This window comes from Cheilinus undulatus, linkage group 9 (genome assembly GCF_018320785.1).
Source record: "Cheilinus undulatus linkage group 9, ASM1832078v1, whole genome shotgun sequence".
Taxonomy (NCBI): Eukaryota; Metazoa; Chordata; class Actinopteri; order Labriformes; family Labridae; genus Cheilinus; species Cheilinus undulatus.
Genome location: NC_054873.1, coordinates 4498881 through 4517361, shown reverse-complemented (window position 1 = coordinate 4517361; position 18481 = coordinate 4498881). Strand labels below are relative to the sequence as shown.

Sequence of the window (18481 nt, the reverse complement as noted above, 5' to 3'; positions counted from 1 at the left end):
GGAGGAAGGTGAAATGTGCGGTCTTAAAGATCTGAGCAAAGCGAGACTGTGATAGCTTTACAGTTCCATTCATCTGTAGAAAAATGTATAAGAGTCCAACAGTTTCCTAGTATGGTTTAAAACATGTCTACCATTTGAGCAGTCAAACAGAAACCGACTCTTATCTTGAGGAAAATCAAGGGTTCCTATAAAGACTGACGTCTTCAGATTACACCCTTCAGCTCTGAGCGGGCGTTAAACACATCTGTTAGAAGTGACAGGCAGGTAAAACTCTGCGGAAACACTTCATGGTGTCATGTTGCAAATCGTCCTGAAACGATGCATTCAGGGTTCAATCTTCTCGGCGGAGATTGGTAATAAAGCTGACTTTGAAAAAACAGGAGCAACAGAGCTGTAAGTGAACATGTGTTTATAGTCTGACCCGTAATTCAATGTGACTTTCCAACCGCCACAATGTAATTTATGTTTCAGAGACCTGAATCAAGATGGATGTGTTTCTCTGACACACACACAGACGTATACACACACTTTATTTCACAGCAGACTGACTCTTTAAAGACTAGGCTGGATTTGTCCGGTGTTACATCCAATCCAACAGGCTGAATGAATTTAAATCCATGTAGAAAGTCGATACTCAACTCACTCCCTCTCATCCAAACACAAAAGCAAGGGTATTACAAATCTGCTGGTAGGTTTGGAGTTCTGTCAACCAGGACCATTCATATTAAATACAGAGCAGTCACCAAAGCAAAGCTCTGGTTTTTAATGGTTTTTACTGGGAGTGTGAGGAGACTCTTATCTCACAAGACGAGAAGAGATTTTACACCATTTTTAAATTTTGGAGAAAAACTACATGGGTGGATAATATGTCCTTTATACAACTGAAAGTCATAATTACGAAGCATTCAGGTCTATTTAGAAATGTTTACACTAACTTTCTTGCACTGAATAGATCATCAATGCTTACACACAGTTTGTCTTGTCTAACTTTGACTCAAACTGTACATTCTAATGCTCTATAAATCAAACCTTTCATTTTAATAGTCTACCACATCTTTATTTTACTACACTATGCACTTATTGCTGCAATTACAATAATAATTATAATAAAAGCATTTAGATTATTTTGAAAGTACTTTAAACACTGTTTAACAGACCTAAGTGATGAGCTGCATCAGTAAAATCAAATTATATCTCACCCTCTTTGAGGACATCCATATTCAGAACAATCAAAATAAATATTTTTGTCAATAACACGTTTGCTGTAGTTTAGAGAAATAGATAATTCTATCATTTTGTGGTCTTTTTTTCCTCATATGAGCTTTGACAGCGTTGGACCCGACGCACAGATGAGTGTGTGTGTGCGTCGATGAGTGAGTGTGTGTCTCTGCTCTGCCTGCCGTCAGAGAACAAACAGGGATCATTTAAATGGAGCTAGAACTCTGCTTTTTGGCACTAACAGTGGACTCTATGGCGCTCAAACAGAGTTTATTTTGCTAAGTTTACCACTGCAGTATTCAACAGCCCTTCGCACTACTCATGTTTAGCTTCTGACTGATGATACGCACAGCCAACCGCTGGTGCATGTGTGACTGACAGACGGTGAGACGAGCTGAATCAAAGCTACAAAGTCACAGATACTGGCACTATGAGTGAGTCTGCTCGCTTACACCGACTAAAAAAAACCCTGTATTCTCCTTACAGAGACTGCACAGGGTTCCAGCAGCAGCATTTCATCATTTCACACCGTTACGATGAACTTATTATGCATAGGTCGATCATGTGTGGCCCCATGTAGTGCATGCGGAGGAGGGGGTGGGGGATGGAGCGGTGCTCTGAATGGGTCACAGATCAGCTCAGTTTCTTCATTAGCTGTCAAACCAACAAGTTTAAAGTGTCCAGGACATCTTTGTGATCTTTTATAGTTTCCAGTTAAGCCGGGTGTACACTGTGCGATTTCAAGCCGACCATAGGATGGTCGGGCAAAATGTCATCTCACACTGTGCGACTGGATCGTTTACGACGCACGACCATCACGCACGAGTTGTGTGCTCACACTGTACGATCTGACAGTCATGCACGACCTGAGTGCTCACACTGTGCAACTAGAGTCGGTACGGACCGTGACGGAAACCCGCAGAGTTTCCTTTTTTAAAGGCTCACACATTCAGGGTGAAGCATATCCTCTCTCTCTTCCCATATCTTTCCCGTTCTCTCTCTCGCACGCGATCTCTCTCTCTTCCTCTCCTGCTATCTCTCCCTATGTGTGTGAGAGACAGGAGCACGTCTGTGTCTGCAGGTGCAGCGCAGGTCAACAGATAGGAGTATTTCTTGCACGTTCATTTACTTTATCATAGCAGGGTGCATCAGAAAGTGATTCCAGCTGTTGTCATGGTAATTTAGGACGTTGTCCGACCGTTAACAAAGGAAAAAATCCCCAAAGTTGTTTATTCTGCTCGTGTTTCTGCTCTGACTGTGAAGTGTCTGGAGTCGTATGACCAAAATATCAAACATGCCAGAAATCCTCCCTACCAGTCAAGAGCTGATCATAAGGTCGTGCGACGGGCTGTGGTCGGCTGTCCTATGCCCCTGTACACAGCACGAGTAATGACGCCCGATCCGACTGAGAGCCACTAAAAATTCGTGGCTGAATCGCAGGAAAATTGCACAGTGCACACCCGGCTTAAGGTATTGTTTTCTGTAAGGAGAGCTGCTGCTCCTAGTGTCTGTGCAATATTGATATCGTGAGATGCATTTTTCTTCAACAAGAAATCTTGTGACATTTTGATCTTGTCACACCCCTAGTTTTTACATTTTCTGTGGGGATAAATGACATGAAAATATGATGGACAAAAGCTAAGTTCCTGAGCCAACAGCAACAACACCAACCATTATCATCATGCATCAGTGGAACATCAGCATCGGCCGATGCTGGGCTTGTGAGTGCTCATTGGCCCGTTGGCAAAAAGTAATGGCTGAATTTCAGATTGGCACCCAGAAGTAATAAAATGCATGTATTATGCTTAAATGGAAGTGAGATAAAAAATTGCAGTCTGAATGAGTTTTAATGGAGCTTTTTTTGTGCTTAACAGCTTGAGTGTAAGTTTTGTTTGGGAGCAATGTATTTTAGACTTACTGTAGGAGCCAAGATGGAAATAACAAGATCAAATAAAACTGCACAATCTTGCCAAAACTCATGCCATAAACATGAACACAGCCAAAAAAAAGACAAAACAAAATGAAGACTGAAAAGCACGTAGAATGCGCACAGCCTCCCTTAAGGTTTAACACAGTTTTTCCAGATGTGGTTAAATAAAGTCCGTTGTGTTTCGTTTTGTAAGTAGCAAGAATAGAATGGTATTATAACAGCAATTTTCCACATTACATCTGCACCTAGCACTCTGAGCATATTATAGCATTTCTAGTCAATCTTTGTGTTAACGTAGCACTTCCTGCAGTCTGTTTCCGATATCCGCTCTGCCTTGGTTGAGTTGCAACAAGCACAATTTTAACTAAGATGCTGCTAGGACAAGTCAATATCATCAGAAACAGGAAGTTAGACATGGGAAAATAAGGAGAATCTGTTAAAATGCAAGATAAAACATTATATACAGAATACCACCTTTTCATCCTATCATTATACAAACATTATGCCAAAACAGAAAGCAAATCAACAAATTAGCCTCAAACAGGCAAGGTAAAATGTTAGCATGTTTATTCCCTTATTCCTGCATGAACTTCTGATCCAATGACTCCGCTGCTCTGAGAAGTCTGACAACAGTTCAGACAATAGTGTTGGGGGCAACGTTACACAGTAACTTACTGGAGTATTTAGTGTTTGAGAAAAACTGCTGTGTTTCCCTTTACTTTTTGTTACCATGTTTTGTTTTACGTGTAGCATGAAATTGTTATAAAGTTGTTCTTTCCAGCAGAGAACTTCTTGTTCAGTTCCCTTTACACCTCTGTACACCTGTTGTTTATTCCTCCTCTTCTATTCCATTTATCTTATCTCCTCTTATTTACATTTTCACTTCTATCTACTGACTTGTTGCATTTGTTTTTTTGTGCTGCTGCAGCCCCTGGATGTCTCCTCTGTGGATCAATAAGGATTATGTTATCTTATCTCATTTCTGAAGTGGCTCCTTCCATTAAATTGTCAGACACTTCAAGTACAATCTGAGCCTCTTAGTGTCAAAAGCAAGGCACATTTATCTTAAAGATTATACTGCAGTCTTTACTGTCATTCTTACTTCTAGGTGAAGCCATTCTAAAACTTTTTGAACCTTGTTTAAACTCTATAATGTGCCAAAAGGGCCCAGGTTGAAGATACAGAGATCCCCTTTACTCACTGAGATAAGGGAATAGGTGAAATAGAGGTTAAGACATTCAACCGTCTCGCCTCATAAATTCTCATTGTCTAGGGACTAATTCCAGGTGTTATGTGAATAAATAAAATGCATGTGTACAGTAAAATTTCTCTCTGTTTGGTGAAAATAAATAGAAGTGTTAGAGTGTCAGAGCTCCACATCTGATTGTTAAGGAATCTGAGTGCAGAGCTGATAAGACAAGGTGAGAAGCAAAGAGGATCGTAGATACTTTAGAAGAAGAAGAAGAAGTGAGATCTCAGATTGCAACCTGGTGAAGAATCAGAGGGATTATTGTTTAATGTGTGATCTGAGGTGAAGCTGTGGAGCTCTCAGATAGAGAAGAGTAGAAATAGACTGGAAGGAAATGTTAGGACAAGAGTTTTCACTGATGACTTAAAACCTGACATTCCTCACTCAGAGAGTCAATCAGGCAGCATTAGGATGCTTGAGTTGTTATACCTGACTGGTAAATATTTCTATCATGTAGGTGTGATGATTTTAAGATTTGACAGTGAGCTCTGACCTTGACCTGCTTGGCCGACTCCACGTGGTTGTCGTAGATGAGGACGTTGGCGATGAGCTCTTCTTTCTCTGCAGAGAAGGAGGATGGTCCTTCTGTGACGTTGGGCTCCACGATCACCTTCAGTAATGTGTAAGGACACCTGGTCCCGTCCCACACCTGGAGACACAAAAACATGACAGATATCACAACTAAGAATCTGTAAACCTACACTCACCAGCCACTTTATTAGGTACACCTTGCTAGTCCCCAGTTGGACCCCCCTTTTGCCTTCAGAACTGCCTCAATTCTTCCTGCCATAGTTTCAACAAGGTGTTGGAAACATTCCTCAGAGATTTTGGTCCATATTGATATGAGAGCATCGCACAGTTGCTGCAGATTTATTATTATCCTGCTGGAAGTTAACCTTGCAAAGCAAGGTGGATTTGTTAACAACCGCAGCTCTGGTAGGAAATTCTGGCATCTTTGAAGGGAATACAGGCAGAAACTCTACATGGACTTACAAGTTCAATGGATGAGAGAGCTCTTAAGGTGATATCAAAGAAGGGCTTCTATGTTAATATAGAATTTGGTCTGCAAAGATATTTTTAGTTTGATTTGAGAAAAATGACATTCTAATGCAAAATATTACAACAGATTTCTGTGTTCAGTACTTCAGAAATTATGGAGTGTTTTGAAACTCTGTTTTGTAAAATTATTTGGGACATTGCATTTTAAGTTATTATGCAAAAAAAAAGCCATTGCCATCATTGGTTATTCTGTTGAATTAAATCCAGATTACAATATAATTGTTGAAGAATGAAAAATCCTTTTGACTGTCATTTATATAATCTATTTAGGAAACAATAAACAAAAACAGTATATGCAGCAGTGCTAGGGAGCGATTTTTATATGACTACAGATAAACTCTATCATGCACTGTATAAATATGATGTATGAAGAGATTTAAATGCGTAATTTGCATTAAATTAGTAGATCACAAACATTCTACGTTTGCTTTACTTCCTGTTCATTCATTTCCTCCCTGCGGCGCTGGGCTTGAGCGCCCACAGCCTTCCATAGACCACCTTTATAAGCTGCACGTGCGCATTCGTTCCTCTTTGGTACAAGAGATAGGAGCTCTGTGGGCGCTACATGACTGCGTCCCTGAAGGGATTACCACTAACCATTTGCCAGACCCCCACAGGTGGCAGCAGAGAAATACGCTCTGTTACAGAGTGGTGCAGGAATGAGTCCTAAAAACGTGGAAGTGAGTTAGCATTTTAGCGCTTCCGGTTCCCTTGTCTAAAAGTCTCTGGGATTTTTGAATGAGTTTTCGGTTAAATGCCTGATATAGGGTCTGTGGTGAACACAAGGTCAAGAGAGTTTAATGTTTTATCCTACAACATAAAATATATCTGAACTTGTCCCACCTTTGAATTGTGTATCTTTTCACATCTGAAAAAAGGCGGTTGCTAAAAGACAGCTAACAAGGACTACAGCGTTTGTCAGGAAGACTATACGTCATCATCCGAAGTGCGGTAAATGAGCCTGCCAGTCACTTGTATCAGCAGGTGATGATGCTAAATTCAGTTGACCGTGTTGTAGTTCAACATAGCGTAATGTTAGCTTTTTACTAACCAGATATGATTCTTATATTATCAGTTAGTAAAGATTATCTTTATGAACTAAACATGTAAGTTTCAAAAACTTTTATTGGACACAGATCTTATTTTCAGCAATAATCCAAAAACCCATTGAAAAATCCCATAGGCTTGACGCCAAGGGAACCCATGTGACGCTAACTTCCGGGTTTACATCACGACTGTACCACTCTATTTGATACACACAGAGGAGGTCATGCGCCGTCGCGGTACATCTCTGGCTTTCTGCCAGGAACTGAACCTGTGTTTGTTGTTTAGCTCATGGAAAGATGCTAGGAAGACAGTTAGCAAAGTGCCAAAAGAAAACTCAGTCTAGTGTTTAAGAATAAAGAATTTTGAGAGGAGGACATTGGAGGAGAAACTTAGAATTTAAGAGCTTGGACCTGACCGGCCAGATATCAGGATGAAGAAACAAAGCTGTGACAGGGAGAAAGTACACTGATGGCATATTAATAAGACTTAACTCATGGTGTAGTAACATGTTTTGATAAAACTTACATACGTAGCATCTCAAATTGAGATTCTGTTGTAGCCCCCCCCGAAGAAAAATGCACCAGCCGCCACTTAGATGCAGAATAATTTGGAAGACAGTGCAGTTGATATGTGAAACAGTCTAAATCCCTTCATAGGTGTATTATGCATTTGGAAATCTGTGTTATATTTTAACCTTTAGGCAAAATCAGCGTCAGAGACAAATCAGAGATACTAGATATAGTGAGAGACATTTTCTGATTGCCCTCTCAGTCCTTAGCTCTTCTTCTACTGTCTCTTTTCTAACTTTTTGGTAGTTTGGTCAGCGCTTTTTCCCTCTGTGTCGGTCTGAAGCCATCATGGCAGTTAAAACTGACAAAATCTTCATGTGATATCCCAATCAGATTTTGATGGGGGCAGGATGAAGGGCTAGGTGATATATCGAGTTTTTCAAATATGTTGGAATATTTTCAAACAAGATGTAGTGTATTATCTACTTGATTGATATAGTTAAAATAATACTATACATTTCTTCTGTGCAGCTGCCAGCTAATCTTCTCATCATCCTGACCCTCCGCTCTCCCTCTCAACAAAATCGAATACCTGTGTGCAGTGAGCGAGACAACATGGATGCAGAGAAAGGGATCATTTATGCTCTACGCATGTACGAAAACAGATCTGTGCTTTTTAAACTTTTCAAATATCATTTCCCTCATACTGACGTGTCTGTTATGTTTGAGTGGACATTGAAAAGTAAATCCCCTAGAGGTCGCCATCTCTCACAGAGCTGCTGTGAAGCGGCTCCATTTGCCCCATAGGCTGAAGAAAGAACAGCCCGTCCTCTGCTGAGCTGTGCTCTTGCAGCAGTCTGTCTCTGTGCCCAGGTGAGCTAACATTATTGATATGTTTGTATTTTCAACCTCTCAATATTCAGTGATATTTCCCCAGAAAACTTGATTAAGTGCTGCCTTTTTTCAAATCATTCGTCTTTGTTTTGTTACTCTGGATTGAAGTGTTTGCTGCATTGCTCAACACAGCCCGGTGATCGGCGATGGTGCTGCAATGTTTGGTCCGTATCTGGAAGCTTAGAGAGAATAGACAAAAAACGGATGTAAAGAGCATGGACAGAAAGGTCTGTCAGTATCTGTAAACGTTTCAGATGTGGAGCATAAATGATCTTAAAGATGGGAGAGATGCAGCAGAAGAGGAGCCAGAAAAACTCTGGCTCATTTAAAGTTTCAGATGAGGAGCAGAACAAAGTTTTCTATAGCACATATAGTGCTGAAAACATGTTCTGTTGAAACTAGGGCTGAATGATTTGCAAAAATAATCTAATTACGATTTTTTTCCAAAATATTGCAACTGTCATTTAATATGTGATCATTCTTGGGTTAATCTTACATATTTTTCAACAAATTCGAGCAATAAATAATTCCAGAAATACGACCATGTGTATTGAAAACAATTAAATTACTTCCGAAGCAATTAACCCATAGTAGCATGAATCTGAATATGGGGGTGCAACAAGCTTTAAGCTATAAGGGAGGCAGCTGAGGTGGAGGAGGTGAGGCTGGCTACCAGCTGATCACAACTGGGGTATGACTTTCGTGAGGTAACGCTAGGCTTCATCAGTTTTAGATAGAATGAGCTAAATATTTTGGATTGTATTGCAAATGTGATGTCACTTGCTTTGTGTAAGGGCATTTTCATTTTTATGTCACTAATTTTGATGAAGAAAAACATACATAAAATACAAAAAGGAGGATTTTTGTAAACATGACAAAAAAATGGACACTCGAATGTTTGCATAATGTGCATAAAATCCCTGCAAAAAAAAGATTTATTACACTGGTATTTTGTCCCATTTCAAGTTAAAGAAAATTGCAATTTCTATTATTCGAAAATTTAAACAGGCCAAATTGTGATTTAATCTAATTTGCGATTGATTGCCCAGCCCTAGCTGCAACACAAGATGTGAGCACAACTAGTATCTTTCATCATTTACAACGCCTAAAGTGCAGTAAGGAGAGTGTGTAAAACTCTGTACTGCAACCCAGAACCTGAAGCGTCTGCAGCACACTGTGCCAAGGCAATCATGGCTGCAAGCGCCATTAAGCAGTGCAGTGCCATACGACAAAAGAGACATGACCCCAGCTGTGGCCTACCATAATGCTAAAGACATGGTCCCTGTTATAGCTGTGGAGCAGGTCATTTCTATAAAGCTGCTTAAAGCAATTGACCAGAGATACCAGTTCATGAATTGAAATTATTTTGAAATAGAATGACTGACAAAATGTGCACCAAAGTCAAAGAGAGTCTTGTTGCATGGGCAACAAATGTGCCTCACTTTGTGATGACCACTTAGTAGTCAGTCATGTGACAGTACAGTTTATGGAGGACTGGGAGTTGAAAGGCGCTTGTCACCAAACCAGCTTTTTTCCATTTTACATACCTGCACCACATTTATGTGGATTTGACTGACAGCTGTTTTTATTTTCTTATAGAACAGATTTATCAAGATAGATACATTTTCTGAGCGTCTCTCAATCCTAAGCTCTTGGCAGTGAAAACATATACCCTTCTTCTTCTCTTGTTTCTTTTCTTACTCTTTGGTTGGTTGGTAGGCACTTTTCCTGTTGGACTGAATATGAAACAGCTCCATTATAAACCATAATGATAGTTAAAACAGACAAAATTTTAAAGTGATGTCACGGTCAGACTTTGAGGATAGCTGGGGCCAGGATGAATGCAGGAAAAATCTGGTCTCAAAGTTGGAGTGGCATATTTATGCCATTCCCTGTTTGTTTTTTCTTGGTTGGTGAAAGCAAGACAAACGTTCTGAATAGATTAGTTTTGCATTCCTAAGACTTTAGTAGGATTGTCAAGTTTTGGCATCTTGACACTAATTTAAAGGAATCAAGGATGACAATCAAAAGACTGGATCATCTTCTGTGCAAAACACCAAAGCCAGTATGATTGTTCTGAAATAGCCTCAACTGGCCCTCAGAGCTATTTCGGGGTTGGATGGGGACGTCCCATCTCTATAGCTGTAAGAAAAACTATGACAAGAACTAAAGCTTCAATATTCCTCTTAAGAAGTGAACAGATCCCCTCGCAGTCCGATTTACTCACGTTTAAGCTCCGAAGTAATGCACCGAGAGCAAAGAATGCTTCACAAACCTTTGTTGACGTTGATCTCAAGTGCTTAAGGAGAGGCATTAAAATCTATTCTTGGTCTAATAAGCGTTTATGATTTGGAAACGATCCTCTCTTGGATGTGTGAGTGGTTGTGTAACAGCAGGCAGCGTGCTCAGAGCTGCTTTAGAAATCAGTGAGAGGAGACTGGCAGCAGACCAGCAGTCACTGCCAAATCCCGCTCACATTTATCTCCTCGATCAGCCTCACTGGCAGCAGACCAGGCTCCACTTTAAGCCTCGATTCTGCTCTGAAACTGAGGTGGCAGGTAAAACAGCTTGGAATGGAGATAAAAAACATGACACCTCCTCCCACTGAGGCTGCCCGACTGCACTCTAAGACAAGACAGGACTGAAGGCAAGCAGCTTCACCAAATGTACTCACCCTAACAAGACTACGAGTCACATTAACAAGAAATAAACAAGGGACCATGGGTAATAAACGCAAGACGGTGCAGGCTAATGGATGTAAGCTGACAGTAAACAGCCTCAGGGGAAGCTTGGTGGGGACAGTGATGCAGCGGTGTAAACATGGAGAGATTTGATTTGTTTATTAGCGTGAAACTTCACAGACCAAAGGTTAACTTCTCCCTTTGGATCTGCACGTTATTAACATAATTCTGTGATGTTGAAGTGTTTGAAATCAAATCCTGGAGTCTAAATAATAGGACAGAGAATCAAAGCCTTTGGTGATACAGCTCAGGTTAAAATGCAAAGTTTGCATCCTTGTTTTTCCTTTAGGATCTAATCATGAAAATTATGAAATAATACAAAACAACAGCATCGCTTCTTTACACCATCTCCAGCTTGTTCAAAAAACACTGCAGCACATCTACTGGGACAAAAAGGAATGACAGCACTACACCTTTTTTTTAGCTGGTCTTCATTGGCTCTAGTCCATTTTAGGATTGATTTTAAAATTGTATGACTATTTTTCTCAGGAGGGTGTCTGGGCTCAGCCTCAGATAGGATGAGGAGCTCAGACATTCAGAGATATGATTAGGATGCCTCCTAGTTGCCTCCCTAGGAGGTCTTCCAGGCATGTCCAACTGAGAGGAGACGACAGGGTGAATCCAGGACGTGCTGGAAGGATTATATATCTCATCTGGTGTGGGAAGACCTTGGAATCCCCAAGGAGGAGCTGGAAAATTTCCCTGGGGAGAGGTATGCCTGGACTGACTTGCTTAGTGCCTAGACTTAGTGGCACTCAGCCCGGGACCTGTGAGTATCCCCACACCTGACTGGCGCCTCTCACCCTCGGCAACTCCGGAAAAAGAGAGAGCCTAGCCCCTCTCTAGAGGGGGTTTGCTTCCGGAAACAGAGCAGTGTGGAGGTGAGCCCAACTACTAGTATATCTAGCTAGTAGCACCACCTCCACCTCCTGCACCAACTCCCAATCCTTTAAAGCTGGGTGTACACTGTGTGATTTCAAGCCAACCATATGACAGTCGTGGCACAATGTCATCTCATACTGTGCAACTGAATCGCTAATGACGCACAAGCATCACGCACGACCTGATTGCTCACACTGTGCGAGTGAAGTCTGGACAGACAGAAACCTGTGGAGTTTTCTTTTGTATAAAGTCTCACACACTCAGGGTTAAGTGTTTCCAGTCATATTCTCTCTCTCTCACTCTCTCTTCCTCTCCTGCTACCTCTCTCTATCCCACACACACAAACATCGCCATCACCATCCATGTCCACTGCAGGTCCAAAGGTAGGAATATTTTATGCTTGTTTATTTCCTTTATCATAGCAGGGATACATCAGAAAGTCATTCCAGTTGTTGTCATGGCAATTTAGGACATTGTTTGACAGTTTACAAAAGAAAAAAGTCCCCCAAAGTTGTTTATTCTGCTTGCATTTCTGCTCCCACTGTGAAGCGTCTAGGGTTGTACGACTAAAATATCAAACATGCCAGAACTCCCTCCGACCAGTCAGGAGCAGGTCATCAGGTCGTAGTGTGGCTGTGGTCGGCCATCGTACTCCCCTGTACACAGCACGACAAACGACGCCCGACCGACTGAAAGTCAGCTGAACTTCAAAGTGAGTCGTGCGACTCAAAATACGTGGCAGATTCGGAGGAGAATCGCACAGTGTACACCCAGATTAAGAGAGGTAGCGTTCCACTGGCCACAGTTAGCCAAAGGCTGGCACCTTTAGCAACAACCCAGTGTTGCTGCACCCTGCCACCATGCCCGTTCCTGTAGGTGGCTAGTCCACAGGGGGTTTCCCTCGTGCAGTTTTAAAATCAGTTGGGCCACTTTGGTTGAAAGACTCCTGTTAAACCAGGTTCACAACTTTCATTAAAACACATACTGGATACAGGACACCAAGTGGTGACCCTTAATGCTCGTTCTAACACACTTAAGGAGGCAGTGAACACTTTAACATTTTTTTCAGCTGTACACTGAAGTATCTGACTGAAGTATGATAAAACATATCAATCCTGGTGTTATTTCTGACATTTGCACCAAACTGATAAAAATGTGCATTTTACGGCTTTTATTTAACTCAAACGGATATCTTTTTTGAAAAATCTTTTCTGAAAAGGCGGGGCTTATGTGATGTAGAAACCTACCATCAGTATCACCACTCCCATCCTCTCCTGCACTGCCTCGACTCTGAGAGCTCCGGCTTTAGTAATGCCGCTGCTGGAGCCAACGACCCAAACAGGTAGTGCTCAGAACCACCACTCTCCACCAGCACATTACAACCTGCTTCAGGGGACTCTGGAGGAGAAAAATCCACCTCAAAAGATCGCTCTGAGGCAGCAGTGCTGCGGGACGCTGTGTCACTTTCTGGAAAGAGGAGTCACTGTCACTCCCGCCTCATCTAGAAAACCCCATCCTTTTCTCCTCCCTCCTCTTAGTACCAAACTGCTCATTTTTTGTGCATTTTTCAAAAGTCCGAAGTGGGAAGAGTTAGCTCTGGGCTTGGGGTTTACTTAGACTTCAAGTGCAAAAAAATCTGACTACTCTGCCATAAAGTCCATATCAGTGGAGGGCTGCAGTGATGGTTGTCCCACTGGAATTTTGTCCCATCCCCACACAGGATCTCTGGAGCTCATTCAGACCATCAGGTTCTTGGTCTCCTCTCTGCCTAAGGTCGTTCACCCCCGATTGCCAGGCGCCCAAACTCTTGGAAGAGTTCTGGTAGCGCCAAACTTCTTCCATTTGAGAATTCTGGAGGCCACTGTGCTCTTGAATCTTCAGTTCAGCAGACTTTTACTGTAGCCTGTGCCTGTCAACAATCCTGTCTCTGAGCTCTTCAGGCAGTTCCTTTGACCTCATGTCTTGGTTTTCCCTCTGATTTCTCTGTCAGCTGTGAGGCCTTCTAAAGAAAGGTGTGAGCCTCTCCAAACCATGCCCAATTAGTTTAATTTACCACAAGTGGACTCCAATCAAGGGGTGGAAACATCACAGGAGACACCTGAGTGAAAGTTCAAGTGTTTTTGCAAAGGGTGTGAATACTTGCCAAAAAAACAAAATAAAATTCTGTTTTCATTCTGTCATGATGGGGCACTGAGTGTAGATTAATGAGAATAAAAATGATGTTTTTCATCTGTATTATCAGGTTGCATCATAGATAAAACTGAAAAAAGTGAGGGGAGTCTGAATACTTTCTTGATGGGCTGCCTGTATTTGGATTACCTGGATCTTAAAGTGAGTTCTGGATAACAATCTGGACTCCCTCCTACTTTCATCACACACAGTCTGGTCCTCTGACAGCAGCTCTAACACACAAACACGTGATGGAAGAAGAATGCACCTTTTTTCTCTCCACGTTGTAACATGTTTTGTTAAAAACTCTGCAAATAATCTTGTTGCCTGCTATCATGTTAGCAGGGTTTATGTTAGCCAGTATTTATCTGGTATAAATACCAGTTGTCCAGCAGATAAAGAGAATAATGTCCAAAATGTCTGGGTGAAAAAATATGCCCGTTTTAAATAAAAAGAAAACAATTACATGTTATAGGTTGTTACCTTTGAGGTGTGCTGCCAAGAGAGCTTTAACATAAACTCAAAGTCCTCCTGCTATGACCTACTTTCCTTGTGTGGCTAAGGTACTTCCTTTTCAGCACTGAGGTCTGTTTATCTAATGTGAGGCAGTGCATGGCTCCTCTACAACTGATGCTCTTACCCTCAACAGGACACAGGTGGTGTCGATGGGAGCTTTGGCCAGCAGCTGGCAGGTCAGGTCAAAGTAATGTTTGGGTTCAACAGCTGACAGAGTGATGGGGGACACTGGAGGGAGGAAACCCTGACCTGCAGCCCAGGACCTCAGCTCCTCCACCCGCTGCTGGTCCTCCTGGTCAAAGTGGAAGGAGCTGCTGGAGGTGCGTGGCTCTATGGGTCTGCCAACCACTCCATCAAATGTCAATGCAGAGAAACCAAAGGTTTTGAGCAGCTCAATGGAGTTCTTGTAGGAGTGAGGCTGTGGAAACATACATGGAATACAGAAATGTGTTATTAATGACATTATCTTAGTTTGACAACTAATTTAGTGGGTTTGGGAGTTTTGGTTCTAAAGGTATGGCCTTCAAAATGTGAAAATCCGATATTTTTGATTATCAGGATTCAAACCTTGACTCCATGTAAGCGGACGATGTCTCCAACTCGAAAGATTTTGGGATGGTCCTCCAGCTTCTTACAAAAGATTTTGCAGAGAATCTCCTTTTTGGACTGATCAGCAATCTTCAGGATGGAGCAGAAATCTGTGGGTAGAAAAAAGAAATGGGCCTAAAGTAGCCTAGTCAGTTCAAAAAAAGGGTCCCGTATTAGGTGTTACGAAGGACATGAAGAAGAAGAATTTCTATATTAATTCAAATAATAATTTGGCTGCGACTCAGAAGTACAGGCGGTCTTCTCTCACAGGAAAGTTGCAAAGGCTGGACAGTTACACTGGCCTTTCACCTTACCACTTTTTAGGCTTTTTTAAATTTGCAGACAAACTTCTGAAGTAGGAGTTATATCATGGGAGTCTTGCTAAAGTTGCAGAGTGCTCTTGTGATATCAGTTAGGTTTAAAGTGGCCATAAGACTCAATCCAAGCTGTTTTACGGCAGCCTTCCTACAGTCATGACAAACATCTCCCACAATCAATGGGAGCTAGTGTTGTTTGTGAGAAACTTCTCTGCTCAGAGGTGCAGTCAGATCTCTGCACCGCTTTCTTGTCTGCATACTCATTCCAGGCTGACATGACAGATACGGTAAACCAATGGGGTTTTTCCAAAGTAAAAGCCCCATCAGTTTGTTTCTGTGGTGAGGCAATCCATGATTTCATATGGTGCTTTTATTCTGAAGTATGTCCGGGAAAGTTCTTTAGTCTTTGTAAAGTTGCTTTGGTTTTTAATTTTCCCTTTCTTTCTACTCTGTAAATGAATTAAAAACATCAGATTATAAGAGATATTAATTCATATGTGATCTTCATCTCCTTCCTCATCTTGTTTTCTGCCCAAATGTTGTTGTTGTTGGGAATTTCCACCAGCTGCATGATGGGAAATAATCTCAAAAGAAATCCCATTCTCGTCGCGTAGTTAGTGACTCCTGGTCTTTGCAAAATCTTAGTCTGTGATTAAAGGGATGTTTCGGGGTATTTGAAGTTGGATTGTATGAGGTGCTTGGCTATAGTAGTGGCATTAGGATTTCCGTGAAAGTTGCTCCTGTGGTTATTATGAGCTCAGAGAGATCGGCAGCATAGTGGCTGTAGATGGGAGCATTTTATCTGCGTAGTTTAACGAGTTTTACAGAAAAATGGGCCAAGATAATATGTTGGCTTGCCTGTACGCTGTGTGGGAAACATACAAAGCACCTGATTTCTCCCAAAACCCCCTCTGTGTCAGGCACTAATTCACGATGCAGCTTTCAGCATTTTGTCTTCTTCCGCCACGCACTGATATCCTCTGATCAGCTGTGTGGGTCTGTGGGCTTCTACAGGGCTAATAACACCACACCAAGCCAAAACAAAGATATTATGAGCAATTTTGACTCAAGTGATGATGATGTGCTGTTTACTGTGGATACGAGAGGATATTTGTATGAACCGGAGTACATCGAAGAAGAACTTCTACAGATGGAGAGTCAGCAGGCTGAAGAGAAACTTTGTTCTAAAGTTATGAGTAGTAGAGCTCCCGAGTTACCTGGTGGTTTAGGTGTGGAAAATGTAAACCCATGCTCGGGATCTCCCAAAATATCCCTTTTAAAACTCAGCAACTTGCTGAGAAATTGTCTTTGGATGTGAGAGGGTCTTAGATGTTAGTCTTTTTAAAGTCTTGTACAAGTTTTGGCAAAGTCTTCTGGTGTAAGGCCAGCATTAGCTGCTTTCGTGATGATTTATCTTTATTACATGATACTTACTTTTCCTAATTACTAACACCTCCAGTCTCAGACTGATCAGTCTGCTGTTTATCTCAGTAAGAGAATGATTCAGCTTTGCAAGTCTCAAAGGTCTGAGAGCGTGGCTCAGGACAAACCAGAATTGTGGCCATGCTCAACCATCTTAACATCTCTATATGTGCATACTTAGACACATCTATGTAGGCATCATCTGTGCAATATCACATGCATACATGCAGAAACACATCTGTTTATGCAAAGTCTGTACAATATGGCTATGTGCAATCATATCAGCACTTTAAAAAAACAGGCTGGGGGTGAATGTGCAATTTCCTCCAGCACATATGATCATGTATAATACATCAGCACTTGACCATCTACATTATATTCCAACTGTAATGGTCACCTTACTCCTGATCAGTCTTAACTCATTGAGTACCAGCCCTTTTATAAAATGGAAAGTGGCTTGTGCCAGCGTTTTTGGCCATTTTGAGTCATCTTTCAAGACCAACAGAATATTCTGTACTATGACTCTGAAAACACCAAAAAGCTCAAATGAAAGAAGAAACTCTCTATTTCATCATGGAAAAAAATGGCAGCCATTTCTCAGAGTCTGGGTCGGAAAAGTCCGTCTCTAAAGTGTCATCGCTGTATGCATCCAGCTGGCGAGAGGCTGCCTTTTCCTCCGACGCACAGGGGGGCCCTCGCGGCATTCTTTAGCCTCTTGGCCGGCATAGGAAGATAAAAGACCATGATGATCCCTGGATTCGCTGTCAGTAAGTTCAGTGTCGCTTTCAGTAAGTAAGCAATTTCTGAGGCAAAAGTTTAAAGTTTTTTCCAGCGTCTATTTTAGAACTTTAAGCTTAGATTACCTCCCTAATGATTGCTCTGCTCTTTGACCCCAGGGTCTCCACCTCTGATCTCTCTAGCTTTGATCTACTGTCTCTTCTGACCGTAGTGTTCCGACTACATATCCCAGAAGCCCCAAAATTGCTCACAGGGAGCGTGAGAGCGCCCCCTTGTGCCAGCCGCTGAAAAAAACACTTTGACACACACACATATATATATATATATATATATATATATATATATATATATATATATATATATATATATATATATATATATATATGTCAATGGCACTCAAGCGTTGGTTTTTAAATTACATAGAAATACGTCAATGGCACCCAGTGAGTTAAGTATAGTCATACAGCCACCTTCTGTGTTGTTACATGTGGGTCTTTGTATACATCAACCTGCCAGGGACTATGGATGGAAATAAGCCTATTGGCTACAATCTGGCACATTTACATGTCCATGTTTATTATCGTGCACTGACCCTGACAAACAAACAATGAATAAATAAATATCTTATCAGTGTTACCATGTCTTTTTTGCACATTTCTGACACTGCCTGCTCCTCTGGTCCAACATTTTCTGCCCTCAACGTTAAAACCAGCTTCAGTGGGATTATTGGGAAATGTAGTAAATGTTCAAACATTGATGCAGAGGTATTTTAGGATTAGATTAATACAGCTTCATGTGCAATGATGAGCACTGACTCTTAAACCTGAGCTGCTCTTTCAAACCCAGACTCTCATTATTACACCATCAACACATGAAGAGAAAATATATCCCTCCACCTCGCTCCTCTCCACACCTTTCTGAGAGTGTTACAGGGATAATCAGAGATGGTATATGCTGAAACAAACCTCAGAGCTGATCCACCTTTTATCACTCGGAGAGAGTTTCTCTACTTCTCGCTCGTCAGAACGCTTCACACTCAGAAGAGCTGATGTGCTTTAACTTTCTGGATCCCGTTTAGCTACAACCATTGGCTCCATTCTTACATTTTTAAACACATATCCAAAAGAATTTCACACACAGCTGCTGAACAGCTTAATGTCTCTGTCCGTGGTGCTGAAAAGACTGAAACCTGCTTTGAAACA

General features: G+C 41.5%; 1 protein-coding gene across 3 annotated transcripts in view; it reads right to left on the bottom strand.

The window, feature by feature from the left end:
* The window catches only part of pot1 (protection of telomeres 1 homolog), a 140242-nt gene that overhangs the window by 45587 nt on the left and 76174 nt on the right, over positions 1 to 18481 (bottom strand). For all 3 annotated transcript variants that reach the window (XM_041794630.1, XM_041794628.1, XM_041794631.1), the window contains 3 exons: positions 14782 to 14912; positions 14339 to 14632; positions 4891 to 5046 (listed from right to left, as the gene is read on the bottom strand). In XM_041794630.1, coding sequence (XP_041650564.1) covers positions 4891 to 5046; positions 14339 to 14632; positions 14782 to 14912 — 581 coding nt within the window. The remainder of the gene's footprint in view (positions 1 to 4890; positions 5047 to 14338; positions 14633 to 14781; positions 14913 to 18481) is intronic.